We start from the raw sequence: 19,717 nt of genomic DNA, 5'->3' as shown, positions 1-19,717 counted from the left end.
TAAGTATTATTGGTCACAAATGTATAAGGATGTTCAAAAATTTGTAAAGAGTTGTGGAATTTGTCACATTGCAAAAGGAGTAAGTCAAAATACTAGTTTATATACACCTATTACTGTTCTTGAGAAACCTTGGAGTAACATTAGTATGGATTTTGTTCTTGGATTACTAAAAGAGTGAAGGGGAATGATTCCATATTTGTTATAGTAGACAATTTTTTTAAGATGGCTCATTTCATACCATGTAAGAAGACATCAAATGCAGAGCATATTGTTGAACTATTCTTTAAAGAGATTGTGATATTGCATGGATTACCAAGAAGTATTATTTATGATAGACACAGTAAGTTTGTTGGTTATTTTTGGAATACTTTGTGGAAGAAGATGAGTATTGAATTAAATTTTAGTTCTACATTCCATCCATAGATAGATAGATAGATAGAGGTTGTGAATAGAAACTTGGGTAACTTGTTGAGATGTTTAGTTGGAGATAAGCCAAGTAATTAGGAAGTAGTGTTGGCATAAGCTTATTTTGCATATAACAATTTTGTGAATAGGAGTATAGCGAAGAAACCTTTTGAGCTTGTTATTGGAATGTAGTCTAGAGGTATATCAAATTCAAGAGATGTCATTGGTGAAGAAAAGAGAAGTGCTACAGGAGAAGAATTTGTTGATTTTATGGAGTCTTTATATAAGAAAGTGAAGTTGAGGTTGGACCAAAGTAATTAGAAGTATAAGGAGAATGCTAATAAGTCTAGCAGACATTGTAATTTTCAAGTTGGTGATGAGGTGATGGTTCATTTGAAGAAAGGAATATTTTATGTTGGAATATATAGTAAGCTAAAGATGAAGAATTTTGGACCTTGTAAGATCTTGAAGAAGTTTGATAGTGGTAATGCTTATGAAGTTGAGTTACCAAATGATATGGATATATCTCTTATATTCAATGTTACTAATTTATATAAGTATCATGAGTTAGATGATGAAGTTTTTATATTAGATAATTATCCTTAGAAGTAGATTGAAGAAGTTGAACAGATATTGGATCAGAGAGTTGGCAAGAGCACAAGAGGAAAAGATTACTATGAATATTTGGTGAAGTGGAAGAACAAACCTATTGAAGATGCTTCATGGATTTCTCAATTTGAGTTGGATTCAACTCGGGTTGTGACATCTCAATGATTTAGAAGAATCATTTCTTTCAACCCTGGTTGTTTGATGCAAGAGCATTCTAGGTTTCCTTGTAATCCTGCACTTTTTGTTCATTTTTGCAGTTGTTATTGAGTTCTAGTTAATGTTGAGTGCTAGTTGTTTCCAAATTCTAATTACTATCGAGTTCCAGTTACTGCCAAGTGTCAATTATTATCGAGTTCTAGTTTCCAGTTGCTACTGAGTTTTAGTTGTTGCTAGCAAGTTTCAGTTGCTACTGAGTTACCTAGTGTATGTTGAGTGACCCTTCATGTGTTGAGTCAATGTGGAGTGACCCTTCATGTGCCGGGTTACCCAGTATATGCTAAGAAACTTTGGAGTGACATCAATACAAAAAAAAAATTTGGGTTACCTAAATTAGTGAAGGGGTATGATTCCATATTTATTTTAGTGGATAGATTTTCTAAGATGGCTCATTTTATACCATGTAAGAAGACATCAGATCTAGAGCAGGTTGATGAACTTTTCTTTAAAGAGATTGTGAGATTGCATGGATTACCATGAAGTATTATTTCTGACAGAGATAGTAAGTTTGTTGGTTATTTTTGGAAGACTTTGTGGAAGAAGGTGGTTACTAAATTGAAGTTTAGTTCTACATTCCATCCACAAATAGATGGACAAACAGAGGTTGTGAATAGGAGCTTGGGTAAGTTGTTGAGATGTTTAGTTGGAGATAAGCCAAGTAATTAGGAAGTAGTGTTGGCACAAGCTGAGTTTTCATATAACAATTCTATAAATAGAAGTATAGGGAAGACATCTTTCAAGATTATTGCTAGAATGCAACCTAGAGGTATATTAGATTTGAGAGATGTTGTTGGTGAAGAAAAAGACGTGCTGTAGGAAAAGAATTTGCAAATTTTATAGAGTCTTTACATAAGGAAGTGAAGTTGAGGTTGGAACAAAGTGATTAGAAATATAAGGAGAATGCTTATAAGTCTAAAAGACATCATGATTTTCAAGTTGGTGATGAGGTGATAGTTCATTTGAAGAAAGGAAGATTTCCTATTGGAACATATAGTAAGTTGAAGATGAAAAAGTTTGGACCTTGTAAGATCTTGAAGAAGTTGTATAGTGGTAATGCTTATGAAGTTGAGTTACCTAATGACATGGATATATCTCCTATATTCAATGTTGCTGATTTATATAAGTGTCATGAGTCAAATGACAAAGTTGTTATATCAAATGATTATCCTAAGAAGTAGATTGAAGAAGTTGAACAAATATTGGATTAGAGAATTGGTAAGAGCACAAGAGAAAAATATTAATATGAATATTTGGTGAAGTGGGAGAACAGACCTATTGAAGATGCTTAATGGATTCTTCAATCTGAGTTAGATTCATCTTAGGTTGTGACATCTCAATGATTTAGGAGAATCATTTATTCCAACCTTGGTTGTCTAATGTAGGATCATCCTTGGTTTCCTTGTCATCTTGCACTTTTTTTTTATTCTACTAGTTGCTGCCAAGTTTCAATTACTATTGAGTGCCAATTGCTACCAAGTTCTAGTTATTGCAAAGTGCTAGTTATTACCAATTTCTAGTTTCTAGTTACTACCAAGTTCTAGTTGTTGTTGAGTGCCAATTGCTACTGAGTTCTAGTTGCTATCGAGTTCTAGTTGCTAACGAGTTACCTAGTGTATGTCGAGTGACCCTTCATGTGCTGAATTACCCAGTGTATGCTAATTAATCTTTCTTGTGCCAAGTTACCCAATGTATGCTGAGTGACCCTTCATGTGCTGATTTTTCCTATTTTTGTTGAGTGTCAGCATTTGGACATGATTTTTGCAAACTGATTTGCAAGATTAATTTCAATTGTGATATTTATGTTAAGATCTTTTCTTGGGATGTGTCTAGACTATTGTTGGGTTGGCCTTCCTCTTATGTAATGTTCTAGAATGATCTATAGGCCATTTTGGCAAGTATATATAAGGTGTCTAGGCTTAGAGTTAAGTAGTTTTTGGGGAGAAAGAGGACTTAGAGAGAATTCTAAAAGGGAATGCATATGTGTCTGGAAGTGCAAATTTGAAGTTGGATCATGAATTTGGAAGTTGTAGTATTTTTATATTTGGCCATAACCTAGAATGCCTTACAGCTGGGCATGTATGCTGATTATTTGATGAATCAATAGAAGTGTTTTGCTATTCCTTCTCCTTTGGTTGTTGTTCTTTGTGTTGTATTTCCATTTTGTTAACTATTGTAGGGTGGTTTGGATAGCTAGGTGAGCCTTTTTCCCTAGTTCTTCCCTTCCCTTCCTTACATCAATCTAAGCTAACTATTTTGTTTTCTTCAATTTTGTGAAGTGTGTGGAAGATAAATATGATGAGTTAGTGGCACAGAATTCATGGTAAACCATTTTGAGGTGAATTCAAAGAGGATTGAAGAAGAAGTTTCTAGAAGGGATTGAAATGAAAAGATGGGTAAATTCATTGAATCTTACCTAATCCTACCTAACCCTAAAATGGATGATAGAGGTTGAACAACAAAAGATCTTAATTTTCTATTTATAGAGATGGCTAGTCATCAGCAATGTTGGTCATGTTTGAGAATCTATGTTACACAAGAGGCCTCAAGTATTTCTTCATTCAATGATCGAACAGAAAAGACTTCTATTGGCAAGAAAAGCAAGAAGTCTTAAGAGTATGAATGCTTGAAGGGCGAAAAAACTATTAGAGTTGAAGTGTGTGAAAGCCAAGAAGAATGGAGGAATGAAACAATCATTCGTAATCTGCAAATGATTTGTAATTTGTCATCAGATCAAGCCTTACTATTACTTTCTAATCATTGTACTAGTCTAGGGTAAATCCTTTGGACTATGGTTGACCTAACAGTCATTTGTAAATCCTTTAACCAGCTGATATTCAAAGTGAATGATCTAAAGTCATTTAACAAGGCTTAATCCTAACAAGGTGATTGAAATCCTTTAACTAGGTCACATTTAAAAATGTGTATTGTAACATTTAACATGGTTGGCCTTTTATAGGACATCACTTCAAATGAGTGCGAATGAATAGCATGTTACTGGTAGTTTTTTCCAAATTGGTTTCCACATAAAATCCATGTGTTAAATGTGTTATTGAATCTATTATGTTTGATATTTACATTTCTGCAAAGTTGTTTTGACCTAGGACAATAATCTATAAGTTTAAGTGATTGTATAATCTAATAGATGCATGCATGAATATTTTTTTATGGATATGGGTTCACTAAGTTGTGAAATTTTTTATTTGTAGATCTTGACCTTGGATATCAACTGATTCACCCCCCCTTCTAAGTTATTCTAAAGAATCCCAACACTTTCTAAGTTTCCTAGGTTAGTTTGTAGGAGTTATCTACTCCCTTATGGCTCTTTGTAGATTTGTTTAAAATATTTAATATAATATATGCATCCTAGTTTCTTAGCTTCTTTGGATTTTAAGATGTTTAATAATTTTAGTTTAATTTGGTATTCCTTGACATCAGTATACTCTATATAATTACCTAGGATTAGCAGGAAACAGTTACAAACAATACAAATTTGGATATAAAAAAAAAATATAGATTGTATGTAATGCCCCACCAAGGGATCCAAAAGAATAAACCTAATGTTTTAACTAAGTTTTCCAAACTTTTTTTTCTTTAAAGAATAACATACACATCATTCATAAAGTAGTAGAAGGAATAACATACACTCATAATATAAAGCAAACATAATAGATTATATTCCTTAAGGATCCCAATACGTCGAATCATATTTAAATTTAATTAATACTAGGTCTATCAAATACCACATCCACATGAAAGAATAATTAAAAGTCCAAAGTCCAATTTCAATAATATACATTTTTTTTGAATGCCACTTGGCGATAAAACTTGGAATGCTCAATCATCCATTGTACATGTCACAAGGTATGAAAAGTTGAAAGGATATAGATTTATAAAAATAGAATTACATCATCCCTTTTAGATCCATGATACAAATTACAATATAATAAGTGAAATCATCTATCAGAAATATATAACCATCCATCATAATACACCAATATAGAATGAAAGGAAAAGAAGACAAAGAAACTCTAGCCACGACAACAACAGATGGATCTCAATGATAAGAGTAAAAAGCACTGCCACCCAACTATGTGGAACCTACATGGCCCACTCCCACTACATTGAGGAGATAGTCTCAAGTCCCAAACAAGATATCAATACAAATATCAAAAGTACTAAGTCCTAGAAACCCTAAAAGTAATCTAACTCAAAGGTTCCATGATAAATCGACATCTAGACCCAGAGGCACACAAAGACATGTAAGAAATCTATACTACAAGTGGGCAAGTGCCATCACATGAATCAATGTTAGGGTTACCTAGCTAGTCTTTTAATCCTCTGCCTCCCTAGTGGCCCTAAGCGACACTAGTATCCATTTTTATTGACAAGGCATATCAACGAGTCAACTCTAAGGTTCTCTGGCTAGTCTTTTAATCCTTTGGCCCCTTAGAGACTTTTTGTCGTACCAATATCTTATTAATTCATTTTAACCCATTTAATGAAATTTTGTCACTTATTAAACTACTTACAATGGGTTACCCTCATAGCCACTTTGGGCCTCGACCTCCATTGCAAGCCACTTCCAACTTAACATACAAATTACCTACCCTAGGCTCATAAAAGTACAAATCAACGAATCATAATATATCACCTTAGTTCTATACAAGTGACTGGAAAGCATCAAATGATAATTCACAATAACACATCAATTCTCTACGAGCAACTAAAAAGCATCCCAAGATACTAATCAAAGACTCCAAAGTGGTTAAGTCAAGTAGGTCATACATTCACCTCACCTTCACACAAGAACACTAGAAAGCAATAATGAACAATAAATACAAACTCATCATAGATCATACCAGACACATTACCATGGTTGAGTTTAAAAGATCAAGATCAGTTCATCATAACATCACAATCACAAAACCCCTAAGCCTTTGCTAGATGTCTTAAAACTGCTCAATACTCTAGGTCAAACCCAAACACATAACACAGACAACATACAAAACGATGTAGTTTCATAGTTTCGTTTGATTTGAAAACATATTGTTGAATTATATGTAAGGTTTCAATTCTTTTTTGTTTCAATATATGTTTCAAGTAAATAAGTCTCACAGTTCACCCTTACAACTAACCCATTCTTATTTTTAAATAATTTGTGCAATTTTTCCTATTTGATTTAAGTAAATTTGATACAAAAAATCAAAGAGTAATTAGTTATTAAATTATTAAAATATAAATCATTGATGTTTAAATAAAATAACTCTTTATCTTCTTTTAAACAAAATTCATCATTAACTAAGCTTCATTAAACTAATTTTAATTAATTCAATTAATTAAAATTAACTAATTTAAATATAACTAAAATTTATTAAAAAATAAGTTAATAAATAATAAATTAAATTAGTAACAAAATTTATTAATTAAAAATATTAATAAAAAAACTAATTTATAAAAGTTTAAAGCAAGTTTTTAAGGATGGTCATATGACCTCCATGCTGTTGTAGGGCCTGCAGCTGTAGAGGCTGTCACAATACCTATGATAGTAGCTTTGGCTACTACTAGCTATGTGGAGATGGGAGGTGGGGGTGTGGTGGCCCCGCTTGCCCTCCCCCCCCACAAATAAATAAATAAATAATTTTTTTTTATAAATAAATAACAAATTTATTATATATATATATATTTTTTCTATAAATATTGCAAAAAATAGTCAGATAGGAAAGCCATGATCAACCATTCAAATTTCTAAATTAAAATTTTCTTTTCTTTCAAAATCCCTCCTAATTTAATTTCTAAATTTTAATTCTACTAAAGGTGGATTGTAACAATATTTTAATCTTCCTATACATAGACAAAAGTAACATGCATAACAAAAATTCCAATTTACTACAATGAAAGATTCATCAGAGTAAAATACAGACAATCAATTCACAGTCACAAAGAAGACAGGAAAAGAAATAGTATAAATAACTGTGTGAATTTATCACAGGAATCTACTTGGACTCTAATGCTAAATCACTATGCCCAAAAAGATTTGTGAGAGAAATTTCTCCTCTCAAAACCTTCTCTCTTCCAAAAAAAATTTCTTCCAAAATTTGTTGTCTCTCAAAAATGAACTCTCAATTGTGATATGGTGTTATCTCCTAAAATCAAGGCACTAATTGTGTGGTCATTCAAAAGGACTCCTTGCTCACCAAACTTTAACTCTTTATTATCTTTTCTTTATCTTTTTCATGCATCTTTAATGAATTATAAATAACTTTATTTAATTTCACTTGACTTCTCTTTTGATTAATATATTAAATCTTAATCTCATGCACACATCATGCAATCTTAAAACTTTTAATAAATTAATTTTTTTTCACTTTTTAATTAATTTGTTATATTTTAATCTCATGCATACTTTATGCAATTTTAAAACTCTTAATAAATTAATATCTTTTTCACTTTTTAATTTATTTTCAAAACATTAATTGATAAAATATTTATTAACTTAAATAATAATATTATTTAGTATATATTTAAGAATGAACTCTAAATATATTATTATTAAATTAAATAAATATTATCACATTCTAAAATTAAACTTATAACTTTTATCTTTAAATTTAATTCTTTTTATTTAATTATTTTCTTCATTAATTAAATATAATTAAATATTAAAAATACCATAATAAATTTTCATTAAATTAAATCATTAATTTAATCATTTAGTTTGACTTAATTAATAGAAAAATCACCAAATACTTATAGGACAAAATACGAAAACCCATAGAAAAATACATACAAGATCAAACTAAAGGGTTATAATCATGAATTAACATCATTTGACACATTTGAAAGGTAATCAACTTAGATACTTGTCTCAATTTTCTTGGACAAATGGGTTTAAAGGTTAGGATTTGGACTTAAAAATTTATCTCCCCTCTCTTACCATCAAGATAATGCGATAGGGTACACTTATCCTGGCAATTTAGGGAAGTCAATAACTAGTACCTGCAATCTACATAAAATCCATGCATGTACAAACACATATATACTAAACTAAATAGGCAATGGTAGGAAGTGGTGCATCATGTAGATCCTAACTAGCAGATGACTATGACTCCCTTCCTTAACCACATCAAAAATGCCATACATAAAGAAAACATACATGCACACTATACACATGTAGTATGGGGTAAGTATCCATAAAAAAACACATATGATAATCCATCTAACTAATCATCATCAATAATTGAAAACATTGTAATAGTCATCATGCATACATGAAGTATATAGTACCAGGTAATCTCATCATAAAACAACTAAATCTGAAATAATATTTGATAATCTCAACAACAGCTACTAATAATCAAGCATAAAACTAGCCTAAAAGAATTTAGAAATAATAACATAATGCAAACTAGGGATAGGCACTACATCCACTCCCTCTAGACTTAGGCTTAACCCTCAAAGCCTACAAGAATGGTAAAGCTTAAGAATCTCACTATCTGGGTCCCAATGGACCCTTTCTCCCTATAAGAGGATATGATTCCACTAACAACGCTCTCAATAGTAATACCAAAGATAAAAAGATGCTATCATAACCATAAAAAATACTATTGTAAATCATACATAAAAGACACATGTTTTGAAAACAATATAAGTTCCATTTTTAGTTTTGCCTATTTTTAGGTTTAAGAATATTTTAGTTTTGAAGTATAAGTGTTCAAGTTTGAAAGTATACAACTAAAATTTTAAGTTTTGTTTCAGTTCAACTAGTTCAAGTTTCAGTTTGAAATAGATATACATAACAGTTTACATTTCATTTTAATTAAACTAGTTAACAACTAGTGGCATTCCAATATGTCTAGAGCTCCTAATGTAGAACTCATGCTCTGATACCAGATGTAATGCCCCGCCAAGGGATGCAAAAGAATTAACCTAAAGTTTTAACTAAGTTTTCCAAACATTTTTATTTTCTTTAAAGAATAACATACACATCATTCATAAAGTAGTGGAAGCAACAACATGCAATCATAATTAAGAAAACATAACAGATTATATTCCTTAAGGATTCCATGACATTGAATCACATTTAAATTTAATTAATACTAAGTCTATCAAATACCACATCCACATGAAAGAATAATTAAAAATCCAAAGTCCAATTTAAATAATATATATTTGTTCTGAATGCCACTTGGCAATAAAATTTGGAATGCTCAATTATCCACTATACATGTCACATGGTATGAAAGGCTAAAAGAATATACATTTATAAAAATAGAATTACATCATCCTTTCGGATCCATGATACAAAGTACAATACAATAAGTGAAATCATCCATCATAAAGCTATAACCATCCATTATAATATACCAAGATAGAATGAAAGGAAAAACACACAAAGAAACTCCAACCATGGCAACAACGGATGGATCTCAATGGTAAGAGTAAAATGCACTACCACCTGACCACGTAGAACCTAAATGGCCCACTTCCACTACACTAAGGAGATAGTCTCAAGTCCCAAACAAGATATCAATCCAAATATCAAAAGTATTTTCTAAGTCTAGGAAACCCTAAAAGTAATCTAACTCAAATGTTCCAAGTTAAATCGACATCTAGACCCAGAGGCACACAAAGACACATAGGAAATCTATACTGCTAGTGGGCAAGTGTCATCACACAAATCAATGCTAGGGTTACTCGACTAGTATTTTAATCCTCTAGCCCCCTAGTGACCCTATGCAGCACTAGTATCCTTTCATACTGACAAGGCATAATAATGAGTCAACCCTAAGGTTACCTAGCTAGTCTTTTAATCCTCCAACCCCTTAGTGAATTTCTGTGGTACCAATATCTTATTAATTAATTTTAACTCATTTAATGAAATGTTATCACTTATTGACCTACTTACAATGGGTTACCTTGGTAGCCACTTTGGGCCCCAACCTCCATTGCATGTCACTTCCCAACTTAACATACAGATTACCTACCCTAGGCTCATAAAAGTAAAAATCAAATAATCATAGTATATCACCTCAATCCTATACAAGTGACTAGAAAGAATCAAATGATAATTCACAATAACACATTAGTTCTCTACGAGCAACTGGAAAGCATCCCAAGATATTGATCAAAGACTCCAAAGTGGTTAAGTCAAGTAGGTCATACAATCACCTCACCTTCACACAAGAACACTGGAAAGAAATAATGAACAATAAATACAAACTCATCATAAAACATACCAGACACATTACCATGGTTGATTTTAAAAGATCAAGATCAGTTCATCATAACATCACAATCACAGAACTCCCAAGCCTCTGGTAGATGTTTTCAAACTGGTCAACACTCTAGGTCAAACCCAAACCCAAAACACAAACAACATTCAAAATGATGTAGTTTCATAGTTTGCTTTGATTTGAAAACATATTCTTGAGTTATAGGAAGGTTTCAATTCTTTTTTGTTTCGATATATGTTTCAAGTAAATAAGCCTCATAGTTCACCCTTACAATTAACCTTTCTTATTTTTAAATAATTTGTGTAATTATCCCTATTCGATTTAAGTAAATTTTCCAAAAAAATCAAAGAGTAATTATTTATTAAATTATTAAAATAATAATCATTGATGTTTAAATAAAATAATGACCACTTTATTAAAATCAATATTATTATATATTAATTAAAAAAATTCTTTATCTTATTTTAAACAAAATTCATTATTAACTAAGCTTAATTAAAGTATTTTTAATTAATTCAATTAATAAATAAGAAATTAAATAACTAAACTAATATCTCATTATTATTTTATAATTATTAACAAATTTATTAATAAATTCATTAATTAAAAAGTAACCAAATTGAATATTATTAAAATTTATTAAAATTAAAATTAATAATTAATAAATTAAATTATTAACAAAATTTATTAATTAAAAATATTAATTAAAAAAAGAAACTTATAAAAGTTTAAGGCAAGCACTTTAAGCCCATGTGGCTTTTAAGGATGGTCGTGCGGCCTCCTTGCTATCACAGGGCTTGCAACCACAAAGGCTATTGTAGTACCTACAACAACAATTTTGGCTATTGCTAGCTGTGGGGTGATGGGAGGTGGGGGTGTGGTGGCCCTACCTCCTCGCCCCTCCCACACCACCCACCCCCAAAATATATATCTTTTTAAATTATTTTTAAAAAAAACTAAGAAAACTTTTTTTTTTAATATATATATTTTTATAAATATTGCAAAAAAAAGTTAGATAGGAAAACCACGATCAATCATTCAAATTTCTAAATTAAAATTTTCTTTTCTTTCAAAACCACTACCAATTTAATTTGCAAATTTTAATTCTACTAAAGGAGGATTGTAACTATATTTTAATCTTCCCATACAGAGATGAAAACAACATGCATACTAGAAATTCCAATTTACTAGATTGAAAGATTCATCATAGAAAAATATAGACAATCAATTCACAGTCATGAAGAAGATAGGAAAAGTAATAGCATAAATAACTGTATGAATTCATCACAAGAATCTACCAGGACTTTGATGCTAAATTGCTATGCCAAAAAAGATTTGTGAGAGAAATTTCCCCTCTCATAACCTTCTCTCTTTTCAAAAATTCCTTCTTCCAAAATTTGTTGTCTCTCAAAAATGAACACTCAATTGTGATATGGAGTTCTCTCCTAAAATCAGGGCACTAATTGTGCGATCACTTGAGAGGACTCCTTGCTCACTAGACTTTAACTCTTTATTATCTTTTCTTTATCTTTTTTATGCACATTTAATGAATTATAAAACAACTTTATTTAATTTCACTTGACTTCTCTTTTGATTAATTTATTAAATTTTAATCTTATGCACACATCATGCAATCTTAAAACTTTTAATAAATTAATATCTTTTTTACTTTTTAATTAATTTCTTATATTTTAATCTCATGCATACTATATGCAATTTTAAAACTCTTAATAAATTAATATCTTTTTTTAACTTTTTAATTTATTTTCTAAATGTTAATTGATAAAATATTTATTAACTTAAATAATCATAGTATTTAGCATTTATTTAAAAATGTACTCTAAATATATTATTATTAAATTAAATTAATATTATCACATTCTAAAATTAAACTTATAAATTTAATTTTTAAATTTAATTCTTTTTGTTTAATTAATTTTCTAATTAATTAAATATTAAAAATACCATAATAAATTTCTATTAAATAAAATCATTTAATTTGACTTAGTTAATAGAAAAATCACCGAAGGCTTATATGGCAAAATACGAAAACCCATAATAGAAAAACAGATATAAGATCAAATTAAAGGGTTATAATCATGAATTAATGTCATTCGATGCATTCAAAAGGTAATCAACTTGGATACTTGTCCTAATTTTCTAGGACAGATGTGTTTAAATGTTAGGATTTGGGCTTAAGAATTTATCTCCCCTCTCTTACCATCAAGATAATGCAATAGGGTACACTCATCCTAGCAATTTAGGGAAGTCAATAACTGCTAAGTACAATCTACATAAAATTCATGCATTTAAAAACAAATATATACTAAACTAAATAGGCAATGGTAGCAAGTGGTGCATTTTGTAGATCTTGACTAATAGGTGACTATGACTCCCTTCCTTAACCACATTAGAAATGTCATACATAAAGAAAACATACACACACACCATACACATGCAGTGTGGGGTAAGTATCCATAACAAAACACATATGATAATCCATCTAACTAATCATCATCAATAACTGAAAACACTATAATTATCATTGTGCATACATAAGTATAGAGTACCAAGTAATCTCATCATAAAACAACTAAATCTAAAATAATATCTGATAATCTCAAAATACTGCTACTAATCATCAAGCATAAAACTAGCCTAAAAGAGTTCGACAATAATAACAAAATGCAAACTAGGGGTGGGCACTGCATCTAACTAGTTCAATATGGTTTGTCTCCCTAACAAATGGTTACAATGCATTGTGAATTTTAAACTATACTACTTTTAAGGTTAGCTCTATTTTTAAGTCTATAAATTTTCTCATCACGTGAATATAATGCTAGCTTTTCTTCTTTGTTTAAATGAATGATGTTTCTTAATTTACGCTTTGAGTATGATTTCTAAGGAATACTAGATTGAGAAATTTAAGAGAATTTACAATGGGTATGTATGAAAATGTACAAAATTATTAAATACATTCAATTATGGGTAACTCTTAGCCTTAAATCAGTAAAGAGTAGTTTGAACTAAGATAATATTCAAGGGGTATTTCCAACAAAATCAAAATAAGCTAAAGATTAAAAAAAATGTCCCCAACTCATAACTCATACACTAGAGGATAATAAACAAAAGCTCTACAAGGTAATTAGGCCACATTAATGGTCTTTGAAATTTCTTATTCCAGATCACGTAATAAATCTAGTAAAAGGCTGGCCACACTATTCTAGGTCTTTTCCCATAGTCACCTAGTTAGCCAAATATAATGACTACTTGAGACCAGGTCAAGGAAATTAAGATCATATCACAAGAACATTTAACCCTTTTTGGACAATTTAAGATCTAGAACCCTAAAATCAGGCTAATTGGCACAACTAAGGCAACAACAACATACAAGAAATCAAGTAATTTTGTAAGGACTAAAGTGTTAAAAAGGAAACAAGGTTAGATAACTATTCTAAATTAGTTAAAACCTATCAAATATAAGGGAGTTTCAACATATAACTATCTGGCATAATAAACTATTAATATCAATTATCTCTATCTTGACTAATAATTTTAAGGATTCTATTGAAAGGATATATATTAAGTAGGATATATGATAAGTATGATTTGTACCATATTTTTAATTTTCTAATACTAATTTGTGTAATTGAAGTGTTTCCATTTAGAAAAAAGGAAAATCAGGTGGGATGAACTAGAGAAACCAAATAAAAGCTTGATTCAAAAGGAACAGTTGAAATTCAGACACATCCTCAAAGACACATTTGTGAAGGGATGAATGTTCTCCTAAGGACTAGGTTATATTAAGACAAAATGTAATTGCTACATATAATTAATCATTATGTTGAACACTATCTAAGTCTTGAATACTGGGGTATGCCCCTTTTAATTTTGCAAATTTAAGACTTGTGTCTCAGGGTAGACTTAAGGTTTTCTTTGTTCTTTCCTACCAGTGCCTATTTGAATGACAATATATAATATTTGTACAATTAATATATATTATATGGCTCCAGCTTTTTATCGAAAAAAAAATAACAAGTTTAGATCTTCTTCAATTTAATATTTATTTTAGTAATAAAAGAAAAAAACATATTTATTTTAATTAATTAAAATAATAAATTTTTTTTTATCAATTAAAATCAATAATATTTTTGAGTGAATAATACATATATGTAATGATAATTTTTTTTTTGTTAAATTAATAATATCTTCAAAACTTTAAATAGAAAATAGAGAATAACTTTTTATGTTAAGAATTAAATAAATACTTTCTATAAAAAAAATTCTTATAAAAAATAATTATCATCTATTTAATTAATTTAAACAAATTTAGTACACTAAAGTTAACATTACTTTTTTTTATAAAAAATTAAAAAAATATTTTTTCAATTATGTATTATAATTAAAATGAAAATATCAATATTTTTCATTGATCATTTCAAAAATTAAAATAAACAATAATATTGTATAAAACTTAAAATTTAGAATTTTTAGGGTAAAAAAGATATGTAATAATAAAATAAACTTTTTAAATTGCACAAAAAAAATCTCATTCTAATTTAAATAATATACTTGAGCTAATGAAATAAGAAAAATCTAAATGCAATAGTCGCACGCACGCGCACACACACACACATTGAAAAACTTTATATATTAAATTTAAGAATATTTTTTTTTATGAACAATTAAATAAATCGTTTCCCACTATTTTATTTTCATAAAAGAATAACTATCATTTATTTAATTAATTTAAAAAAACTTAAATTTAATTTTTTTTAATTTTAAAAATTAAATAATTATTTTTTCAATTATTTTCTTAATATAATTTTTTTTTCTCTATTTGTTAACAAATAAAATAAAGTATCTTTATATTAAATAAAAATATAAAAATTAAACTAAACAATAATAAGATATCTAAATCTTTAGAATGCTAAATAAAATAGAATTGTATGAAATTAAATAAATTGTATTAATTAAATAATATATTTTTAATTTTAATTTTAGGAATAAAATTATATTTTTTTAATAATTAGAATTATCAATATAAATGATCTATTTTATAGAAAAATATAAAAATTAGAATAAATAATATAAGATTCATAAATCTCTAAAAATATTTTAAATAAAAATCATCTATTTCTTTTATTATTTTAAAATTTCTTTAAAACTATGCATAAATATTGTCATTTGTTTAACTTTTTCCTATAAATATAAGGGGTCAGAGTATTTCAAATAATCACAAATTTGAGAAGACTTGCATACTTAAAGATATTTGATATATTCATATAAATGAAGTTCAAATAGGATTTTTACTTATTAGTATTTTGATAGTTGTCTATTTTTTATAGTGTTAAGTATCAATTGTCCATTCGATATAGTGATTACTACTAAAATGCAACAACTCCTACAAGCACTGATATTCATAATTTCTGAATTTGTGTTCCAAAGCCCATTGAATAGACCCAAGCTATTTTATTAGATACAACTGGTCACCTGGCAATATCTACCCATGTTTTAGATTTTAATAAAAATTTTGTTTACTATGTGGTATGATTTTAGGTTCAAATTAGTCCTCTGAAGAAAACAATAATTGTTTTGAATTCAATTTTAGTAAGTAATTATTATAGGGATAGTTGATTTTTTGGGGTGTACTAACCTTTACTTTCCTTACTTTTTAAACTTTTTGATGAGGATTTAATGGCTTTGTGTGCAAAATGTTTCTTTAACATCTCCATGATTGATATCAAAATTAGATTGTAATACACACTTGGTTTATTTGAGCTAACTTCAATAAGAATTATTTTCCTACAAATTAGATCCTTTAAGAAGTGTTATTCTTATTTTATCTTCTTATTACATCTCCAATTTTGCAGTTATGTGGAGAGATTCTGGCAATTGGTGATGAAAATGTTTTGCATACCTCCTTTGGGATGATGGAGAGTTTTATGTCCAAGATTGGATAGAAACATGTGAGAAGGGTTCACATAACAATTCTCAAAATATTAATCCATCAAGAAAGTACAAAACATGAAAGGATGCTTGGGGATATGCTCTAAATTAAATTTTTTTGAACTTGATAGTTTGTTACTTCCAATCATTATATTTTCTATGAATAAACTAAAGAATGTTGACTCTTTAAAAGGTAAATCACCCTTTCTTCAATACAACCATGACAAATGGAAAGTGAGACAAGAAGTCTTTATCTTAGAGACATCCTTCAATGTCACATTGAAGGAGAATGGACTTGATGCTCCCTATAAATTTTAGAAGCAAGATACTCCCTATAAATGGTGGTTTCCCTAGAATTTCACTAGTCGAGCATGTTGAGATACCTTTCCTTTTCTTGTTTCTTGAGTTATTGGGTCCATCTTCCATGACAAGAATTTGTGGCAGATTAAACCTATCTATTAGGAAACTCTATTTTGCATGCCATGACTACAGGAGCCAAGAAAACTTTTTTATTGGGGCAAATGATGCACACAGTAGGAATTACCTAGATAATCTATTCAATTTTACACAATTGGGCATATAGACAATTAAGTTAAAACATGTATAAAATTGCCTATTGGCTATTCCCTTGCACCTCCTATGGTGCAAGCACTAGTATATATTTCATCCTATTACCTATGTTGTAGTATAGGGATGCCTTTTCGAAAGAATTTCCATTAAGGCACTTGAAGTTTGATTTTTCTTAAGTTTTATAATCTTTTCAAAAAGACATTAATTCTACATTTTTCTAGTACATTTATTTATATTTTAAAAAAACTCAAATGTTTGAGAGCGCCATACTGATAATAAAGCCATAATCCAAGAAAAAATAATGTATTATTATACTTTTATTTCTTCTAGTCTAAGAAAAATGCTATAATTTTTTTAGTTGTGTACACAACATTATTTTCACTTTGTTTGATAACTTGTATACAATAAATTTTCATTTACGCAATCTTAACAATAATGGACTCTATTAGAAATAGATCTTACTTTATTATATTGGTCCTTATTTTCTTCTTTTCTAACACTTTCTTTAACTTATAATTAAACTTCAAAATTTTATTTTAAATACTTAAATTCTACTCTACAATATGTCCTAGTATAATTTATCTTCCATAGGACATCAATCGTTATTAAATGTGTTATTACTTGATTTTTTTTATCAAAAAGATAGGGAATGGTAGGCCCCTGAAACTTGAAACTTGTTGTAGTGAAAAGAACCTTAGTGGAGCAACACAATGAACAATAAACTTAGTTAAGGAGGCAAGCCTCCAAAGCCATGTTAAATGGGTTTTTGAAAGGAACCCAAAACCTTGTAGGGTTTTCCTCAAGACCCCAAACCTTCAAGGATTTTCCTAATGATCCTAAATCTTCCAAGCCTTCTAAAACCGCCTTATCTTTCTAACAAAAAACAACTATGATCCAACAGATGCCCTATTACTTGTTACATACAAATCAAATTACATGGAAAATGTTTTGAGTTTAAAACTTTAAGTAATATGTATTAATTTTAAAAAAAAACTAATTATAATTTATTATTTAATGTTATGAAATTTTGAATTTTAATCAGTATGATTAGATGTATTGTATCTTGATTTTTAGTTAGTAAATATTTATCATGAATTATATTTATCACAAAAAAAATGTTGAAATTTTCAAAGAAATTCGTTTTTTTTGGGTAAAAATTTAGTCAAAGTGTAATTTGTAGGGAGGATAGCCTCCTCCTTTATTGATCTGTATGCAAATTTAGCAACTGTGCAGAAGAGATTAATAGGAAGAATGCCGGCAGTTTTGTTTGTATGTTGCAGAGTTGTGAAAGAATTGTAACAAGAATGGAATGATACCGAGATTAACGCATCCAATGATGATTGAGTTGTGAATGATTAACGCATACAAACAAAACTGCCGGCATTCTTTCTATTAATCTCTTGTGCACAGTTGCTAAATTTGCATACAGATCAATAAAGGAGAAGGGAAGAGGAAATGGAAGATGAATATGACACTGTAGTGGTCGTAGCGGGGCGGCAATTCTGCGCTCCGTATCCCATCGAATTGACACTCGAGAAAAAAGGGGCGAATTTCATCATTACAGATTCGAATGGAGTTACAGTCCTCACAATGCTTGCTCTCAATTCTAGGTGCTTTCTCCAAGACCCCAGGGGAACTGCACTCTTAACCATGGAAAAAAAGGTGTGATAAAATAAAATTACAATCTTTAGGTTTTTAATCGATTCGCTTTGAGACTAATAGCTAGGGCGAAATTGCAGAAGTTTTCGATGCACAGGAGATGGGAAGCGTATAAGAGCAACACCTACACTGATAAAAAGCTTCTCTTTTCTGCCAAGAAATCGTCGGTGTTTCAGCTCAAGACGGCTCTCGACGTGTTCCTGCTCAGTAATTTCGATGAAAAGTACTGCGATTTTCATGTGACGGGCAGCTATTCACAGCGGAAATGCGAGTTTTATCAAGGGAAGGGTTTGGTTGCAGAGGTAAATTGAAAGTGGTAATTACGTAGGCATCTGTTTTGAAACAGTGGTTTTGCAAATTACAGGGCTTTTAAAACTTGTTTTGTATTATTTTTTTCTCGATCAGATGAAGAGGAAATATACGAGGACAAATTTGTTGTTGGAGAAAGATACGTTTGTGGTTGTAGTGGAGCCCGGAGTAGATTGTGCCTTCATTGTTTCTCTTGTTGTTATTCTGGATCAAATCACTACAAATTGTCAGGGATGAGGACTATCAAATAGCAATATTCTTTTATCAGTTTTGCGAGTGAAGAGGATAGAAACGTCATCGGGAAAAAATCTTCGAATTTGTTGTCGCAAATGATTTACCACTTGATCTGATTGAGTTTGCCTAGTGGTGGAGAACTTGTACTCTTGAAAGAGAGGTCACAAGTTCAAATCCCACTAGGGGGTAGGGTATGTACGCCTCATTTGTAGTGTCAAGCACCTCTCGAAAAAGAGTACGAAGTAGTCCCATATCAGTGTCACCATATGTAAATCCAAAAATAATGGCATAGTGTCGTGGACTATAAAACCACCTTTCCTTTTCTTTTCCTTTTACTTGTTTGATATATTCTTTATTCTTATAAAATATTTTTTTATTTCACCGGTACAGTATTTGCAAATGAAATTCAAAGGCTTAATTTTGTACGGGAAATCTTTTGTTATATGACCATTTTAATTTGTTATTTGTTTATTCCACGATTTCTTATAAAAGGTAGAAAAATTATCTAAAAAATATTTTAAACATATAAAACA

General features: G+C 29.5%; 1 protein-coding gene across 1 annotated transcript; it reads left to right on the top strand.

Moving 5' to 3' along the window:
* Positions 1–18,287: 18,287 nt before the first annotated feature.
* LOC149550445 (protein LURP-one-related 15-like) lies at positions 18,288–19,514 on the top strand. The gene is made up of 3 exons (XM_089795085.1): positions 18,288–18,644; positions 18,722–18,943; positions 19,047–19,514. The coding sequence occupies exons 1-3, from the start codon at positions 18,438–18,440 to the stop codon at positions 19,185–19,187; spliced, it is 570 nt and encodes a 189-aa protein (XP_089651211.1). The 5' UTR covers positions 18,288–18,437; the 3' UTR covers positions 19,188–19,514.
* Positions 19,515–19,717: the final 203 nt, after the last annotated feature.

The sequence above is a fragment of the Cupressus sempervirens genome, chromosome 7 (assembly GCF_028749045.1).
Source record: "Cupressus sempervirens isolate cs-2001-9-10 chromosome 7, ASM2874904v1, whole genome shotgun sequence".
NCBI classification, from domain to species: Eukaryota; Viridiplantae; Streptophyta; class Pinopsida; order Cupressales; family Cupressaceae; genus Cupressus; species Cupressus sempervirens.
This window is presented reverse-complemented; position numbering and strand designations above follow the sequence as displayed.